At 38.2% G+C, this 12,374-nt stretch overlaps 1 protein-coding gene across 1 annotated transcript in view; it reads left to right on the top strand.

Annotated features, from left to right (window-relative positions):
• The window catches only part of LOC150102207 (uncharacterized), a 34,305-nt gene extending 22,219 nt beyond the window's left edge, over positions 1 to 12,086 (top strand). Inside the window, exon 3 of the mRNA XM_090399311.1 lies at positions 9,919 to 12,086. Within this exon, the coding sequence (XP_090255437.1) occupies positions 9,919 to 11,823 (1,905 nt within the window). The 3' untranslated portion in view covers positions 11,824 to 12,086. The remainder of the gene's footprint in view (positions 1 to 9,918) is intronic.
• Positions 12,087 to 12,374: the final 288 nt, after the last annotated feature.

The following is a 12,374-nucleotide window of genomic DNA, read 5'->3' as shown; positions in this document are numbered from 1 at the left end:
TATCCGAAAGGAAGGACTTAATTTTTTATATCGGTATATTCTCTAAGCTGAGAGCTATCTACTCATACTAGTCGTGTACGCATAAGTGTAGTGATAAGTGATTTATGACAGTTTTCTTCTCCTGGTGTACGAGTTCGTATATATCTTCAATTTCGACGCCATAATTCCTTCTCCGACACCTGCACTCCTCACCTGAGGCTATAGCCGGCGAAGGATTAACCGCCATGGCAACGGCATATTCATGTACTACCAAGGATTTAGCAATTCAAAGACCCCCTATGACTTCGAACCCGGAAGGAAGAGCAAAGTTCACCGAAGCTATGCACATGGAAAACAGGTCAGTCAATTCAAAATCTTACGCTAATGTTGTATTTAATGGAAATATCCCATCGTCTCCCAAAACACTGATCTCACACACGAATGCCACATCAGCCAGCAGTAAACCGATTAACGCAAAAATAACTACCACTGTTACGAACGTCATTTCCCGAGAAAATGGGATTGTTATTTTCGCCACCAAAGAGAACATCCCAAGATTATCTGAAGGCGATCGCCAAAATTGTACCCGCAAAAAATATTACTGACGCTTCCCGCGTAGCTGGAACTGTGCAGATATATTTTAGCCATATCTCATGGGCACAAACGGTACTGCAAAAAGGTGTCGATATTGGCGATTATCACTTCGAAGCAGCCCCAATAGCACTGGCCACAACAAAAGTAACAGTATCAAATTGCCCCCTGAAATTCCTCATCAACTCATTAGATCCATGTTATCAAGATACGGTTCTGTCACAGGAAAAATACGCACATTGTCAGCAGCCACGAAGAAGCCCGAATTTTCCCATGTCAAAAGCTTTCGGAGACAGGCATTAATGCACTTTCCAAATAACGACGCACTACACGACCTCCCAAAATTAATCAACACGGACATAAATGGAATAACCTACACTTTCTACTTATCCTCCTCATCACAGTGCTTCTTCTGTCATGAAGATGGTCACATTAGGAAACATTGTCCCTATATTACCAACAGTTCATCAACAAACATCCCAGCCCAGAATAGCAAACCAGTTGAACAGAATAACAACGTACATGAAGAAAATCAAAGCATAGGAAAAAGTAAACCAAAAATTCTCTCTCCATCACGAACTTCGGAGGAAAGAAAATCCCGAACTGGAAAAGACAGCGCTCATGTCACTCTTGAACATCAGCCAAGTATTGAGATCCAAGGCTCTGATAACGAAGTCTCACAGCACGAAAACACCGATCCTCCCAACAGAGATGACAAGGACGAACAAATTAAAAGCAATCCCCAGACCCAACAATCAGAATCACCAACCCAGCCTCCCATAAATTCAAAACTTCACCATATAGAAGAAACTACTCAAAATGGCCTTTCATCACCTGCAGCCAGCCAAGGAGGAACAGTTCCCAGACGATAAGGAAACTGTATTTCCACATGACGACCTAGAAGAAGAGGAAGCTGAGGGCGAACTTCCCCACACTGAGGGTCCCCTAATCATGAAGCAGCTGTCATCCTTCATACAGAAAGTGCGAGGCTCTCCTCACAAACTAACTATAGCCCTTAAATACACCACAAGAATCCCGGAACTAATATCTCAACTTCAGGACCTACACTCGAAACTGAAATGTAAAAAGAGCAGAGCAGAGGTCAACAGGAGTAAGCGAATCTACTACCTAATTAACGGGCTACAAACACAGTACCAGGATCAATATTAGATTAAACTTACAATCAAACTTTCATAAATCATAATGTCTATAAGCCTTTTCTCTCTCAATGCAAGAAGATGTGCCTCTGCTCTACGCAACAGAAAAGTCCTTGACCAGGTACAAAAATATCATATAGACCTAATACTTCTGCAAGAAACAAACATCAACTCCTCAACCAATTTATCCAGAAGATGGGCAGAGTGGCCTTATGACTTACAGCACTCTGCAACCCAACAACATCATGGAGCAGGAGTTAGCTTAGGTGTACATCATAGATCTCCCTACAAACTAAAAGTGATTGCTGAGATACGCCAGGATATGCCTTGCATGCTCACATAATAGCACCCAACCATAATACCCTGCATGTGATCAACATCTATATACCACAACAGGATGCTCTGGCATTACAAATCCTGGATTTCATTCAAAACCACCTTTCTAGTATAGACCAAGAACATATCATAATAGCTGGAGACTAATTGCACTCTTGACCAAGAAAAAGACAGACTTCAGTGTGGTGAACATCGTAGCCAATTAATAAACAAACTTCAAACACTGGTAAACGATAATGAACTCAACGACGTCTTTCGGCATCAACATCCTGATAAGAAATTCTACACATGGAGGTCAGCAATCACAGCGACAAATAGGCCACTCTACCAAGCACGACTGGACAGATACTACATTTCCAAACACACCTTGCCTCTAGTTAGAAACATCTCACACATCCCTTCCTACATTTCAGATCATTGCTTCGTCAAGCTGCAACTTTCATTATCTTGGGAAGCATCCAAATCAGGAAGTGCCTATTGTATCTTCAACAATACTCTCCTGAAAGATCCAGCTTATATAACAAACACTCAGGCATTAATAACCAACCTCACTCACTCGAAAGTGGATACAGAACCAATGAAAACATGGTGGCCCCACTTAAAATCACGAATAAAATCCTTTACGCAGATCTACAGTCACCAGAAAAATCAACAGAGGAACATTAGAATCCGACAACTTGAAGAACAGCTCAAGTATCTCCCAGAAGAAAGCCCTGAATATCATTCTGCCTTCCAAGCCATGCAAAGACAGGCAGAATTATCGGCAAAAGGTGCCCTACTTAGATCGCGGCATACACAAATAAATCTTTCAGACGCCCCCACAAAATATTTTTTCTCTTTGGAAAAAAAATGCCAGGCAGTAAATTCCATCTCTGCTATCAGACTTCAAGATGACAGCATCACAGAAGATCCAAGAAAAATCACCTCTGAAATCCTACAATACTACAAGAATGCATACAGCACTGCAGGAACATCCCATCATGCCATTCACGAAATACTGAAAGAAACAAAAAAATCTCTGCAACAGATCGGAACCACTTAGAAAAGAAAATCACGCTACATGAACTGAAAACCGCATGCACATCCTTGCCAAAGAACAAATCTCCTGGCCTTGATGGTCTCACGTCAGAGTTTTTCCAAGTCTTCTGGAATCAACTCGGACCACTTCTTAAAACACTACAAGAAGCTTACATCAATGGCCTCCCACAATCCGTCACGACCTCAGTAGCACGAGTGATACCAAAGAAGGGAGATCACACGGATATCCGGAACTGGCGTCCAATCTCCCTAATTAATACTGATTGCAAAATAATTTCCAAAGTTATAGCAAACCAAATAAAGCCAACACTGTCCGAAGTTATTGGCCAACATCAAACGTACTCTGTCATGGGAAGATCAATACATGATAACCTCCATTTAATAAGAGATCTCATCCACATTGCAAACAGCCAACATGAAGACCTAGCTCTCGTCAGCCTTGATCAGGAGAAGGCTTTCGACAGGGTAGAGCACGAGTACCTTTATGAAGTTCTAAAGGCATTTGGGTATGGTCCCCCTCATCATTAAAACAGTGCAATTGCTTTACAGAGATGCACACTTCTGCTTAAAAATCAACAACAGGCTCACTCGCACTTTGTCATACTCTCGAGGAATCAAGCAAGGATGTCCCCTCTTCAGTCAGTTATACACACTGGCCATAGAACCCTTCTTAAAAAGAGTACACGACACCATCATCTCCAAACGAACCAGAATAATAGAGCCACATCAAAAAATTACCTTATCAGCATGTGCCGATGACGTCACTGTAATAGTACGAAATGAAGAAGAAATGACAGTAACCGAGGAAGCACACAGACTATATGCACAAGCCTCAGGGGCCAAATTAAGTTCTGCCAAAACCACGGGCTTGTGGTCAGGCAGATGGAAGTCTAGAAATGACTCTCCAATCGAATGTACCTGGTCAAGCGAAGGACAAAGATACTTAGATGTACACCTTGGCAACACCAAAATATATAACACACTGAACTGGACACAGCTGCACAATCGTTTTAAACAGGTGCTAGGTAAATGGAACAGCGTTCGTTCCATGTCTTCACTTAGAGGAAGAGTACTAATAGTTAACCAGATGGCTGCGAGTATCTTATGGCATACCCTCAAAGTACTCACACCTCCTGAAGAATTTCTCCACCACATTCAAAAGGAAATCAAACGTTTCCTCTGGAACAAAACTCACTGGACAACATACCCTCAACTCTGCAAGCCACTCAGCAAGGGAGGTCAAGGCCTGATTTCCCTTGAAAACAAGATTAGATCTTTCAGGATAATCCTCCTCCTAAAAACACTTCAATGCAATCACACTTATGTGACCACCTTCGATTACATCACGAAATCATCCACCAGAGGACTTACACTTTCCACAATCCTCCGAATGGCTAGTCCTGCACCATCTCCTTCTAAGCTACCTTTTTTTACAAAGACGCTCTACAGCAATGGAAAAACACAGGACTTCATTACACACTCACAGGATCAACAGAATCAGCTGTACTTACAGAAATATCACAAATCTCACAACGGGCCAGCCTTTTCTTTTCCCTACGTGGAACTGGGCAGGAATAAGAGTCATAGGAGACCTCCTAACCCACACCCTAAAGTGGAAAGCATTCACAAGCCTACCAATGAAGAACCCAAAAACTGAAAAGCAATATCAACAGCTGCAAGCCTCCATTATAAAAGCCTATCCAGATATCGCTACACCTCAGGAAATCCGTATTCCTTCTAGAAACTGCTCGGGGCCAATATTTCATCTTGTACAATCTGAAGCCTCACTTCCAATTCTTCCCTCCAACTACAAGAAAATATACCACTTCCTCATGTCAGTGTCCCCATCCTCGCCCTTCTTATACTCAGCCTTAACACTCTCATCTACAAGGCTGCATATACCACACAGTTTTCAGTGGGATCTGCCATATAAATCAAAATGTGCCAAACCAGATTCCGATATACAGTGGAGACTATGGCACAACATCTTGCCAACTCCTTCTAAGCTCTACAAATTTCAGCTAAGAGAAACGGATCTGTGTCTATTCTGTGACGTTTCAGGTACCTTGGAACACACATATCTGACCTGTCCCGCAAACAAAATGATAATCACCTATGCCCTGAATACTGCCTCGAGCACCTGTAACTACGCACACAGCCAAGAAGACTACTGGAATTTAGTGCACACAGAAGAAAACAGACACAGAACATGCAATTTCCTCTTCATCTGCGCTAAGGCCGTCATCTACAGCTTCTACCTAAAACAGACAAGAAGTAACCAGCACCAATCCATCACTGAAACTGCACAAACCCTCATGTATATCTTCCGTCGGAAACTAAAAAGCAGGCTGATATTGGAACTTGAGCACTTCAAAGAAAAAAGAACTGTCGCGAAATTCATAGAGGCGTGGAATCCGACTGGTACCCTCTTCTGGATTGACGACGACAATGTGCTTCATCTGAAAGATAACTCAGACTGAAACTGAACTGTAAATTTTTAATTCATTTGTTGCATTCTGTATTGTACACCCGAAAGGAAAATGTTTCTTTCTCTGAAATATATATACTTAAAAACGTATAATATATAATATATACAGGGTGTTCGGGATAAATTTGACATATTTATAATTAATTATATTTTTCAGTAAGTTACATGTATTAACACACACTTCTCTTCATTTAAAAGTTTGGACCCTTCTTCATTCATATACAAGATGTCAGAAAGGATGGATAGCTGGAACCCACCTGAATCATGGAAGAGAATAACTTGTATCATGACGATTCGTGCCCGCCATCAAAATAAGGATATTACGACTGCTGCCCAATGCTCCCTGAATACAGTAAAAACAATCAGGCATGAACTAGAGACTTGCAATGGTGACTACGAGGATGTAGCAAGAAGAAAGATCCCTAGCAGACGATCTGATTGCGTTCGTACAGCAGAATTCCTCGCAAATCTGCAGGAACAGGTGTTGAAGAACCCTGGCATTGGAATTCGGGCTTTGTTCGTGGAGTTGCTAACTGTAGTCAAGCCCTGGATAACAAGGGTAGCCAATGGTAGGCCGTATGTATGGCAGCAGGATTCGGCCCCTTGCCACACCTCTGGGAAAAGTCAAAAATGGTTGTCTGAAAATTTCTACGACTTCACCAGTCCAAATGTTTGGCCTCCAAACTCCCCAGACCTTAACCCCATGGATTATTTTGTATGGGGCGCAGTTGAAAAAGACACCAATCGCACTTCCAGTAATACAAAAGCCCAGTTAATGGATAAAATTAAAACAGTTTTTGCGGCCCTTCCCAGGGAGACTGTAGCATCAGCTTGTTCGAGGTTCCGAAGCAGAATTGAAGCTGTGATCGATGCTAATGGTGGTTATTTTGAGTAAATCTTGTTGATAGTATTGTAATTAACTCTGCCTGTAATGTTTTTTTGTCAATTCATTAAATTTAATAGATACAAAGAAGATTTTCTTTTTCCTTACGAAACTGTCAAATTTATCCCGAACACCCTGTAAATAGTCCTTGTTACCTATCGTGTAATGTTTATTTTAACAAGTTAAATAAAAAAAAAAAAAAAATACTAACTAGCTACACACTATGCCATCTATCGTGGCGCAACTAGATTTGGGGCACAAAACGTAAACAATGAAAAAATAAAAATAAATAAATAGATATAAAAATAAAGATATAACCAAATAGAGATATCGGTAATGCATTGATTGAAGTGAGGGTATTAGTGAGAATAGAGATAAGTGAACTGGAGGTGGTCACAATATTACTAAATCTTGATGCAAATATGGCTGTAAGATTAGATGACCAGCCCATATGGTATGAGAAAGTGCTAGAGAGCTTTCGATGTCTCAGCCCTGGTAATGTAAGAAGAGGGGGATGTAGCATATTATTATTATTTGACACCTCCAGGGAGTCCAAAGACTCATCGAGGGAGAGTGTGCCAACAGCATCGAACGATTGGGCCCCCTTCCAACTACTAACCGTGCTCAAACTTACTTAACTGAGCCATTAGTAGCAGAGGCTCTACCAATCGACCAACCTTTGCCGGCTATTATACAGATTTTTCTACCTCTGCTTCTTTACATTACCTTTTATATATCAGTAAGGAAAATGAAAATGGAAATGAAGCTATTGACACAAGAGAGTGGCTGATGAACAGAAAAAAAAAATCATGTAAAAGAATCAAGCAAGGAGATCATTGGTGACATAGGACTGCTTTATTTCTACATTATTCATACAAGAATGATTTGAGTGAAAACATTCTCTTGTTACTTGATTCTTAACTGGAGAAGGCAATAATTAATAAATGTAATGACAGTGCATTTAAACAGAAAATGGACGAGCTGTGTAGGCCAATGATAATGATTACTACTTCATTGTGACAAAGGGTAAGATTAGGCATTTTGGAGTGAAAAAGCTTTCAAACTGTATATTATAATAAGGGGACTGGATTGCAAAAAAATGATGAGGGACTTGGGTGTTGAAAAATACATTCAGATAAAGTTGATGTACCTTGCACAAAATTGGCTGCGTGGAGTAAGGAAGTGGTGAAGAGGATATATGGAAGTTGAGTGACTAAAATGATATCAGATTCTACAAATCTTTAATCTACATTGTGAGTTGAAAATTTTGTTGTTAGACGAAAAGGAAGGGATATAATAGAAATATGAGTTACTAAAATGGTTTTATTGGACAGACACAGGAGAAAGGTTTCGGTGCATATGAGAAGGGGGGGAGAACCAAGGGTGACCTTGGAAATTGAGCAAGAGTGTGGTTAGCAAAAATATGTCGATTAGATTTATTTATTTTACCTGGAAAAATGGTGAATCAGTGCAACGGGCTGCCACAGAGTGTGGTCATTGCACCTTCAGTGAACCAGTTTAAGGAGAGATGTGATAAGCACTTTGTGGTTCGTTCACGCTTCTTAGAATTAAAACTGAAAATTTGTGGATGATTCCTGAATGATAATAATAATATAATTTGTTGATTTCTGACTTATGATTTTGTGGTAGAAAATTCCTAATTTCTTAACTTAGCAAAATTAAATGTATAACGACATGAGTACAGAAAAAAAAAAGAAAGAAAGAAAAGAAAAGCATTATTAGGACCAGGAACCTCATCTCTTATCAAGCATTCTGTGAGAATGCCTCGCCTTCGCACTGATAAGAGGTGGAGTAAATAAATCGATTGCTTACTGATTTCGGAAATGTTATGGCTAATAGTTTTATCCATTCCCGTTCCTCGGAGTGAAATCAAAATGAATGAATTTTTGCATATGATATCTGAAAGTTATACTGTCTTCATGGAATCGAATACAAGCAATTATTCCTCTATCATAAATGACAAAAAATTTATTTTCAACGGTAATGCTAATTTATAAGGAAAAGATGCCTTTTACATTATATATCACTTCATTCTTTTCTTCCTTTCTCTTATTAAGCTCAATGGCTGCCAAGTATTTTCGCTTCATAGAAACGTATTAAGGTATCTATGACGTGAGGTTAGTTTGTATTTCAGGATGAAAACGCAGAGTTTTTTTTTGGAAGAAAACTGCGAGTACATTACCATCTTTCTTCTTCTTCTTCTTCATGTAGCTTCCTCAGTGCGAGGGTGCAGCACTCTGTCCTTCCAGTTCTCCTTGTTTGGCTTTCCTTTTTGTTTGTGCATAGCCTTGTGAACCTGCCCATGATCTTATGCTTCAAGCCATGTCCTTCGTTTTTTGTCTTTTGATCCTTTTCCCGTAATTTTTCCTTCTAAAACTGTTAGTATCCTCTGTCCTGCTGAACCTCTCAGTACATGTCCGCCAATCTCATCTTTCTCTGGATCATTTCCTGTAATAAAGATCCATGTGTTCTCATTCTCTGTAGGATATTTGTATTTGTCACATGTTCTGTCCATGAGATTTTCAGAGCTCTCCTATAGCACCACATTTCAAAGGCCATTATCTGTTGCCTTACTCTCTTCATGAATATCCAGGTCTCACTTCCATATGTGGAAACTGGCCACACTAATGTTCTTACCATTCTTTTCTTTGTCTCGATACCCACAGAACTTCTGAGCAGATCTTTATTTTTCCAGAAGACGTCTTTAGCTATGGCTGTTCTTAATTTTATCTCCTTATCTTGCTTTCCATCTGCAGTCTAAATATTTGTATTCTAGTGTATGTTCAATTTTCATATTGTTTATGGATATTTCTGACTCGGATCTGTTTTCTTTTGAGATTTTCATACATTTGGTCTTTTTTGCATTTATATCTAATTCAAACCCTTTACCGTCTACAATTAGTAGCTGCAGTAATTTGATTAATTTGTTTCTGTTTTCAGCTATTAGTATGGTATCATCAGCATATCTAAGATTGTTGTATTTTATACCATTGATACTAATTCCTATTTTTTATTTTTCAATCTTTCTCATCACTGTCTCACTACAGATATTAAATAGATTTGGTGAAAGGATACAACCTTGTCTAACTCCTCTTTTTATTTTCTCTACAGAAGCCTCAGAGTTAAACAGCTGCGTTTTCTGTTTAGTGAAAATCATTTTTATAATCTTTAGTACATGATCTTCTCTGTCTAATTTATCTAATATATTGAACATTTTATTTTGTTTTACCCGGTCAAAGGCCTTCAGAAAGATTAGTATTTTCTAAAAAAAAAAAAAACTGAATCGCAAAACAGAATGTTTGATATTTATTTTTCAGAACGAAAAATATTTTCGGTTTTTCATTTTTTTTTATTAATCTTAAACTCCAACAGAAATGAAGAATTGATAATCATGCATTTAAACTAATTCTTTCTTTCTTTTTCAGTTTGCCAAGATTATCCACGTTCTCGTTGCTGGATGTCTTCCTTTGACAGTATACAGATTTATCCAGTCACTAAATTGCTACGTTCCTTATGATGCCTGCGTGCTAGCTGCAATTCTTATTGCATTTTGTGATCATCTCGTTATTATGGGAACGCATACTCTAATTAACAGTCTCCTTTCCCCAATACTGTTTTACTCTATGTCTGTTTTCTTTGGAATTTACCAAAGAAACAGCAGTGGCAAGATGCAAAATGGTAGTTCTGCAATTGACAAAAATGCAAGTGGAATTCACAAATGTACACCAGAAGGGAATTCTGAAGAAGCTATTTCTTCACAGAAATCAGCACAAGTGTCCGATGAATGGTTGTGGTTCAAGTGTAGTATTTCTGAGCCAAAAGTAATAGGCCACACAGCAGTTGCATTCGGTGGATTACTTATAGGATTGCTGTTGTATTTAAGACCTGATACGTCTTTAACTGTGCTACTCTTTCAGTTGGTTTTTCTGCCAATCATTATTCACATGTCAGTACGGCGACTATTACATTACCTACTAAGTTTCACTGTAGGAATATTTATCGGGGCATTGGATGATTATTTAAGTTATGGGGTTTGGTTTATATCTCCCTTCCAGTGGCTTAAATTTCAATTGAAATATTCAGGACTGATATTTGGAAAGCAGAATGTATATTTCTACCTTCATGATATCTGTTTTGGAAACTATACAATGAGCATATTAACAATAATTTTAATTAAAATGACAATTTTGTGGACTTTGGGATATGCTGGATTTTTATCTTTGAATTCTGTCCTTCATAAATGGCACACAGAGACTACTCATTTGCGAAGATTTACTTGTAAAATGTTGATAATAACAACATTATTGTTATCATTTTATTCTTTTCAAGGACACAAAGAAACGCGATTTGCCCATGATGCAATTGTGATATATTTATGCTGTTCAGCAAGTTCTATAATAGGACTTTATAATCTCATTAAGACACTTCTTACCGACAAAGAACATCGGAGTTTGCTTAGGTGTTTAAAAGTCCTATTTTATTCTGAACTTTTACTGTATGTCATTAATAGTTATACAGGTTATCCAACGTCAGATCCTTCCTTGACATCCAAACAGGAATATTACCAAACACGTTATGACCTAGTTTCCGGGAGAGTGAATATATGTTTGGACTTCATTAATAAGCAAGCAGGTGTAACTGGTGTGTTGATTGATTATTCCATTTACATGACAGGAGGTTATACCCTTTTAGCTAAAGATGTGCTCATTTTGGCCAAAACGCATTACGAATTCCGAGAATGGACTCGTGCTGCGAAATTGAATTTGTCTTCTAAATCGTATTTTCATACAGAAAATAAAGTGAATGTGTCACTGATTGATAAAGTATCCGACTTTATAACTGTTGAGAATAGTGCCCTTGTCCTAAAAACTGTAGCGAAAAATCCTACTTATAATTATGCTATAATAACTGGTGGTAGAAAACTTCCAAAAAAAGGATTCGTGGAAGTTTTTAAAGTAGGGAACGTAACTATATATAAACGACTTAAAACTGTTCGTGCTACGGAATTTCTTCAAACTATCTCAAGAAAAATTCCTATTGGGAAGAACTCGACCTTACTTCAATATGAGGCAAGTTGGTTATTAACATTAGGATTACCGGAGAAAGCAACAGAACGATTACAGAGTGCGCTTCTTCTAGATAAGTATTGCATCAGATGTTGGCAGCTACTGTACTTTGCTGTTCAAAAAATGAATCCGCAAAAAGCTAATCTAGTACCCAAAGAATGTTATAAAATTATAGGAAAAGCCAAGTGTGATTTACCAACCAAAAAAGTAGTTTTGCATCCAGAGTATAAACTGGACATTATTCCCTTTCTTTCTATTGCGTGAAAGAAGGTATATTTTGTGCAATATTTTATGGCGTTTTTTTTTTTATAAACGAGCTCAATGGTACTCAGGAATTTGGAAAAGAAATGAATTATTGCAATCGGAAGTAGATATATTAATATTAAAGAGTATGTTCTTATCCTGGTTAATAAGACAACTTAATATGCTATATTAATCAAAAAGTATACAAAATAAAAAAAAAAGAGATAGTTCCTTGTTAATATGTGAATAAAGATGATTTTATAGTGTCGTTATTTGATATGGAGGAGACTATTACATCGCAAGCAACAGACATTTTTTCTTAGAAAATTTACACTCGATGACAAACGATAAATGCCTAGGTAGACACTTATACCAATATGTCTAAATATAATCGTATTTAGAATATCTGAATGCCTTTGAACAATGCTTAAAGCTCCAGGTTAAAGCCACATTGAAAAATTATGTGCTGAAAAGTTGTGATAATCACCACGAAGGAATTAAGGTAGAACCACATAACTTGCACATTATTTTACATATTCCTCACGAAGTGTTATAAACTTGTTACAAACGCT

The sequence above is a fragment of the Typopeltis vanoorti genome, chromosome 10 (assembly GCF_054136105.1).
Source record: "Typopeltis vanoorti isolate ZY-2024b chromosome 10, IOZ_Tvanoo_1.0, whole genome shotgun sequence".
In the NCBI taxonomy this organism is placed as follows: Eukaryota; Metazoa; Arthropoda; class Arachnida; order Uropygi; family Thelyphonidae; genus Typopeltis; species Typopeltis vanoorti.
This window is presented reverse-complemented; position numbering and strand designations above follow the sequence as displayed.